The following is a 7,554-nucleotide window of genomic DNA, read 5'->3' on the forward strand; positions in this document are numbered from 1 at the left end:
ACAATTAATAACTTTTTGGTTACTATTTGACTGGAACATTGTAAAAAATAAATGTTTTTTCACAGGAAAATCACTGTATTATTTAATAGATTACTTTTGTTTTTCTATACTTTATAAGTGTAAATACCATAACAAAATACAGTAAATGACCTATCAAAATATTAACCATTAAATAACGGTTGTAATCTGTAAATGTATTTGATTTTACTGTAATTTGACAGTAAGTATTTGGAAACCATTGATGCCATACAGACATTTACCGTTTTCTTGCAGTTTTTTTTTGTCTTGTACGCAATTATAAACACTTTACGCACGGCACGTACCTTGTGCAGTTTCCACATCGCGCCGAGCGCCTTGACCTCGTGCGTGCCGTGCTTGCCCTCCTCCAGACACTGGTAACACACCGGCATCTTGCACTGCACGCAGTACATGCTCAGGTTCTCCAGCTCGTGTTCCGTGCAGGTGGATATTTTCCGGGGACTCGCGCGGCGGCTGATGCGCCCCTGCGCCGGGGGCACCAGCCGGTGTTTGGCGAGGGGCCCGCGGGGCGGGTGGCACCGCAGGCGGCACGGGTCGCAGTAGAACACGTCGCACTGCTCGCACATCACGGTGGCCTCCTTCGGACTCCGCTCGCACAGCTGGCACTTGAGCGCGGCCGCTTTGCCCTGCTGGTACCGGTCGACCACCCCCTCCAGCACCCGGTTCTTGGCGAAGCCGCGCAGACCCCGCTCGTCCAGGATGAGGCTGCGGTGGCACTGCGGGCAGGTGATGCACGAGTTCCGGGGGATGATGGGAGGCGGCAGGGAGCCGCCGCCGCCGGGGTGATGATGGAGCAAGTGGTGCAGCTGCGGAGGAGGGGGAGGCTGGGGGACGGTGGTAGCCGGGGGGAAAACCCGCACCCCGTTGGGTGACTTTTGGCACGGGGTGGTCGGAGAGCTGACGAAGCCTCCGTATGAGCCGTAGCCACTGTCCGCCTCGCTGTACAAACTCATCTTATCCAGGTCCAGGTAGTCATAATCGGATACTCCTGAGCCGGAGGCTCGGCTGCTCTGCGGAGACTCCGCGTCGGGGGTCTGGACGAGGATGTTCCGGGCACAAGCCAGGCAAATGTTATGGGTGCACGGGAGTATGATGGGCTCCCGGTAAAAAGAGCCACACACAGGGCACTTCAATTCTTCCTCCATTTCATCCATGGTGGTGGTTGTCTCTCCTCCTCGGTGCTGCATGTGTGAGATGCCTCACTTGTTGTCAAAATAAACAGTGGGAGTCGCTGCAGCCAGCTGTGAATGTTGTTGTTTGTTTGTTTGCGTGTGTGCGTGTGTGTGTGTGTGTGCCGTGCGCGTAATCACAGCTCTCTCCGGCCGCGTCCCACCGCGAATGCGAGCGCAACCTTGACGAGGCAGGCAGTAGCACTAGGCAAACTAACCAGAGCGACGCACTCTCGACCAATAGGCGACCGGTGTTGCAAATACCGGAGAACCCGCGTCAACCATTGGCCAATGCAACTGTCAGTCAGTGCTGTTGGTCCCCATGGATGAGATTCTCAGAGATTGATTGATTGATTGATTGAAAACTTTATTAACAGATTGCAGAATGGGTACAATACAGTACAGCTCAATACACACAATTGTTAAGGGGATGCAGACCAGAGAAAGACTTTCGTCTTGTTTCCACCAGGGTCCCCCATTTTCAATTCATCAGTACATATATGACATACATGACATACAGATAGTCAGTACTGCTACATCTATACATTTATGACATACCAGATTTGCAAATACAGTACTGTTTGTGATACAGAAGGAGTCAAGAAAAGGGAGTATATACATTTGACGTAGAAACTGTACATTGGAGGAGGTTGGGTGGGGGGGGGTTGGGTACACTGGGATATTGACAACCATACTGGGTAATTTACATTGGAGGTGGTTGGGGGGGGGGGGGGGCACACTGTATAAGCAAGCAAAACTGTACATTGAGGGGGGGGAGACTCTGTACAAACAAACAAAATTGTACATTGGACTATTGACAAAACCATACTAGGTAAATGACTGTACATTGGAGGGGGTTGGGTTAGGATATTTACAGGGGCCAGTGTTGAATTGCAGTCTCCCGTAGGTGTCTCTTGAGTGAGGTTTTGAAAGTGGGTAGTGATCCACATTCCTTTACAGCTTTGGGTAGGGCGTTCCACATTGATGTGGCATAATTGCGAAACGTGTTTAGTCCCTTATTTGAGCCGAATCTGGGTTTAACATGATTTGTGGAGCTCCCTCTGGTGTTGTGATCGTGGTATTCACTGACCTTTGGGAAGTATTTTGCCATGTACATGGGTACCTTGGTCGTGTAGTGTATCTTGTAGACCAGGCCCATTGCAAGTTGCTGTACTCTGTCATCTACTCTAAGCCATCCTAGGTTGTCAAAGTGGGCAGGGGTGAGGTGGGTTCTAGGAGTAAGGTCAAGCAGTAGTCTGACCAGTTTGTTTTGAGATGTTTGTAATTTTGTTTTTAGCGCCTTTGAGGTGCTTTGGTACCATGAGGTGCAAGCATAGTCGTAGTACCCCTGAATGAGTGCTCCTGCCAGAGTCTTCAGGGTATTCTTGTTTACCAGAGAGGAGATCCGGTACAAGAATCGAGTTCGTTGGTTGACTTTTTTTATTACATTGGATGCCATTTTGTCACAGGAGAGATTAGCCTCTAGGATGGAACCCAGGTAGGTAATTTCATCTTTCCTTGTGACAATATTGTCACCCACTGTAACTGAGAAGCCGTCGGTCTTGCTGAGTTTGTTATTTGAACCGAAGAGAATGGACTCTGTTTTGCCCATGTGTAATGATAGTTTGTTATCAGCGAGCCATATGCAGATTCTGCCTAGTTCCGAGCTGAGGGTTTTTTCAACCTGTAACTTGTTCTTGTCAGAGACCAGCAGGGCTGAGTCGTCCGCAAACAGGAACAAGTTGCAGTCACAAGCTGACGACATGTCATTTGCATAAATTAGGAACAGTAGCGGTCCTAGTATGCTTCCTTGTGGAACACCACAGCTCACTGTGAGGGGGGGGGATAGGGTACCGTTTACCTCCACCATCTGTTCCCTCCCCTCAAGGTAGGATTGCATCCAGCTCACTGATAGACTATCAAAACCAATTGCTTTTAGCTTGTCAATCAGAATGGAGTGATTGACCGTGTCAAAGGCCTTTTGTAGGTCCAGCATGACCATGCCGCAGTATTTGCCTGCGTCCACCTCTTGTTTGATGTGGTCATTCAAATAGAGAAGGCATGTGTCAGTGGAGTGGGATGTTCTGAAGCCAGATTGGAATTCGTAGATTAGATTTTTTTCCGCTAGGTACTTTTCGACCTGTTCGTAGACTATTTTTTCCATGACTTTCGAGATGGAGGTGAGAATAGAAACAGGGCGGTAGTTGCCTGGGTCTAATTTGCTGCCCTTTTTGTGCAGAGGGGTCACCCTCGCAATTTTGAAGTCCTTGGGGACGTGTCCCTGTTTTATGGAGAGGTTTATTATGTGTGTGATGATTGGGGTGATGGCGGCTGCTGAGTCTCTGAGGAATTTGGAGGGGATGTTGTCATGGCCAGTGGCCTTGTTAGGTTGGAGGGCGCTCAGTTTATTGAGTACCTCATCTGTTGTTACCATTTCCAGTTTGAAGTCGTCCTTGCGGACCCCTAGGTTTTTGTAGTAAGCTACTATGTGTTCTACCCCATAAAGCCCTGAGTGGGAGGGTAGTTTGTTTACCAGTGTTGTGGCTATGTTTGTGAAGAAAATGTTTAAGTAATTGGCTACATCCAGCTTGTCTGTGATGAGCGTGTTGTCCGTTTTTATGTTTATGTTTGAGAATCTGGTTTTAAGTTTTTTACTGCATCCTAGTTGATTATTGAGTAATTTCCAAAGATATAGCAGCACCTTGCTATTAATTGAATATAAGAGGAAATATGAGCTGAATTAATCATGAACTCACAGTAGAATAACTGCGGAAACCTATACGAGAGGGTAACTTCTTATTGTTTGTCATCATATAATATCCATAGATATTGACATGACATCCCATAAGCTGTGGGTTTGGAACTTTGGACTGACCTATATTAAAGGTGCTATAGATAAAACATTTTATGTAGAGTAATCTTTTTCTTTTTAATAATAATAATACATCCACAGAGCATTTAGAAAGGTGTGGAATAAAAGTTTTGCTTTTCCCACCAAAAAAAAATATTGATTAATTCATTTGTCATTTAAAATCTTTTTTTGCGGGTCCAAAGTGAATGTTGTTGTTTACATGTTGTGTGCATGGATGTATCCCCATGTGGAATGTACCTGATTGGATAAATGAGATGCTGGTGCTCTAGTGCGACATCTAGTGGCTGAATGTTATCTATATAGCACCTTTAATTAGGTTAGTTGTCGTTAATTGTTATTATGTATAGGCCTAATTTTATTACAGTCACATGTAGGCCATCGTCATAGGCACATCACAGTTACAGCATTGTGTTATAGGCTACTGTAGACCTATTTTCTGAGAATTTTCCAGCTATTTTCTAGCATTTTCCAGCATTTGGATTCTGTATATCATCCTGCCCTTATAGGTTTATCGCTGGTGACAGTTATGGTATAATACCCATCATTGTATCCTGTATGATAAGGCAGGGTGATCCTCTCTGGTAGAGAGACGTGACTTGCATTGGCATCTGTTTCTGTATAAGGCCATTATCAAGGATCTTCCACCCTATACATCATCACGTCATTATTACTGGACTGGAACTCTGGATCTTATCACACTCGCTCTGGTGATGGTTTTACGCTTTAAGGTCCCCAGAATTTGCACTGAATTAGGAAAATCTGCTTTTAGCTTCTGTTCCCCCGAGACAAGGAATGTTTTGCAAAGCACTTTAAAACTCAACACTTATTTAGTATCCATTGGTCAGTTTAAATCTATAATAGCTAACCATTTCACCTCAGTCTGTAGTTGTTTTAATTCATTTAAATTGTTTAACTGATTGACTTGACTTTGAATTTGTATGCTTTGATGCATTTTTATGCTTTGACTGTACAGTTTTTAAACATGCTTTATAAATAAATGACTTGACTTGACATTTCTGTTTTGCATTGTCATTGTTGTAGTAAATGATAGCTTGCTCTCAATGATCTTTCGAGATTAAATAAAGATTGAATGAATGAATTAATGAATGAATGAATGGGGGTTGACCTTTTTAGAAGCCGAACCTTTAGACCTCATCGACGCTGAGACAAGAGTACAACATAATTGTTAATTGTTTGACCTTCACTCATCTGCTGTCTCTCTCTCATGTAGCTGTAACATGACGATCTAGTGAACGCCACGAGGTCAGAGGTCGTCTAAGATTAACTAGGTGCTCAGGAATGTTACGACCTGACACTAGAGCAAGAGAGACAATCCACTCTAGTTGTCTCTCCTGGGAGGAAACGATCAGGCTGCATTACCAATGAAATATGGATAAAGATTCTAGCATTCTATACGGTGATTCCCGTCACATCACAAACTATTTATAAAAGCACACGCTTACAGAGGTTTACGTATGGGTGTTCTACACAATTCAATTCACTATTATTACACAATTCAATATATATACGGTACATAGTAACACTACAACTCTGTACATGCATCTGATTAGCACTACGCTCAGCAGTATTCATTTATATATTTTATACCCAGTTTAATCTCCTGTACATTGTATATTATTACTATTGCACTTTATTGGATTTGTAGTGCCAAATTTCCCTCGGGATGAATAAAGTATTTCTATTCTATTCTATTCTATTCTATTCTATTCTATTCTATTCTATTCTATTCTAAAGGAGAAGCTCTCTCCTTCCCTCACAGCTCTGTCCAGAGCCCTATATTCTATGGTTAAATAACAGTCTCTTCTAAAGACAGTGGCTCAGGCGGTAGAGTGGTCACCTGGTAATGGGAAGGTTCCCTGGTTCCCTGGTTCCCACCCCTCACAGCAGTCCTTGAGTGAGACACTTAACCCCTAATTGCTCCCGATGAGCAGGTTGACACCTCGCATGGTCGCCTCCGCCGTCGGTGTGTGAGTGTGTGAGTGAACGGGTGAATCATGTGAGTTGTTAAGTGTTTTGGATAAAAGCGCTATATGTAAATGCAGTCCATTTTGCATTCTAAACAATCCATGGTGAATAATACTCTTGGGTTGCTGGGAGGAGGAGGGGTGGGGGGCTCTTGAAGGGCCAATTAGAGCGGCAATGTGTATTTTCTCCCCTTTTAATCCTATTAATTAATCAAGTTTTGGAGTGCGTACCGAGCAAATTGAGACCACTGGTGCTTCGGCACAGCGCTCCCCTTTGCCGCCCTCGGTGTTGTGTCTCACCAGACCGTTTTGAGGCTACAGCAGCGAAGGTGAGAGCTATGTGCCAGTGGTCTCAATTTACTCTGTGCACACTCCACAACTTGATTAATTAATACTTTTTTTTTTTTTTTTTTTTTAATTTTTTAAATACACGTTCTCGCTTTAAACTAAGTAGGCTAATCTCATTTTACAGAATGTCAGTTTCTGAGCCCAAAGTGGGCACTTATAGAGGCCCACTCACTCTGATTGCATTTGCATATTTTGCATGGGCGTTTTGAATGTCAGCCCCGAAATATCTTTTCGATTGACAACCCGCATCGTTTTTGCGTGAGAAATTATACAGTGACATGAATATCAAACGGTGCCCTCCTCCGCCACAAGGCTGAGGAACACCATCATCAGCATGTCAGGAAATGTGACAGGATTGGTTTATTAACCAGTTGATTCATATAGCGTCAAACCAATGTTGATTTAAACCAAAACGGTTGTGACAGCCAGCCAGGAGGAGTGAGCAACAAATGCTATTTCCGGATGCAGGTTTGGCAGCGCGACAAGGTCTTCTGTGTATTCCACCGGTATGTAGAGCTCTTTGAATCCGCCCAGCGTGGGGTCTTTCTGCGTCTTCCATGCGCGTCATCACGGCGCACAGAGACTATAGCCAGTCCTGCTAAAATCTCTACCACGTCTTCTCTCTCTATCTCTCTCTTTTTGTTCTTCACTGCCAACACTTCCTCTCGCCAGGAGGACTGGGCAGCTCCGGAACTAAATAATCGTTATACATTAATTATTTTCCTTTTTGCAAGTGAACACATCCTGTTGTAGTCCCACAGACAGGGCCGTTTCTTGGCATATAGCACTATGCGGTAAAAATATATATTTTTTATTAAAATGACCAGTCTCTCTTGGTAGGTAGCCAAGCACTCCTGTGCGTTGAGTGAAAGTACCTATATGCCAATTTTTTTTATTTTATAATTTATATATCAATATATTGCGGTGGACAAGATGGAGGTGTCTCACCTCAGAATGTACACTGATTGGGTGGTAATAAGGAGGAGTTGACTTAAACTTCGATGCCCCGAGGGAGTTTCGAACCCGTGGTCTGCCCGGCCGCACCACGGGTCGACAGCACAGACCGCTATACCAAGAGGTGAATTCACTTCTTGGCAACGTGTCTATGTGTCTTTTAAAGGGAGAGTGCGTTTAACTCGCA

At 44.5% G+C, this 7,554-nt stretch overlaps 1 protein-coding gene across 1 annotated transcript; it reads right to left on the reverse strand.

Moving 5' to 3' along the window:
• Positions 1–323: 323 nt before the first annotated feature.
• Positions 324–1,193, reverse strand: LOC311248427 (E3 ubiquitin-protein ligase TRIM9-like; the record flags this gene model as incomplete). Its single annotated transcript, XM_084339305.1, has 1 exon — positions 324–1,193. A coding segment is annotated over one exon (870 nt), but the record flags the coding sequence as incomplete, so codon positions are not given.
• Between the last annotated feature and the right edge of the window lie 6,361 nt (positions 1,194–7,554).

This window comes from Notolepis coatsorum, assembly GCF_963971535.1.
Source record: "Notolepis coatsorum genome assembly, contig: SCAFFOLD_2339, whole genome shotgun sequence".
Lineage (NCBI taxonomy): Eukaryota > Metazoa > Chordata > Actinopteri > Aulopiformes > Paralepididae > Notolepis > Notolepis coatsorum.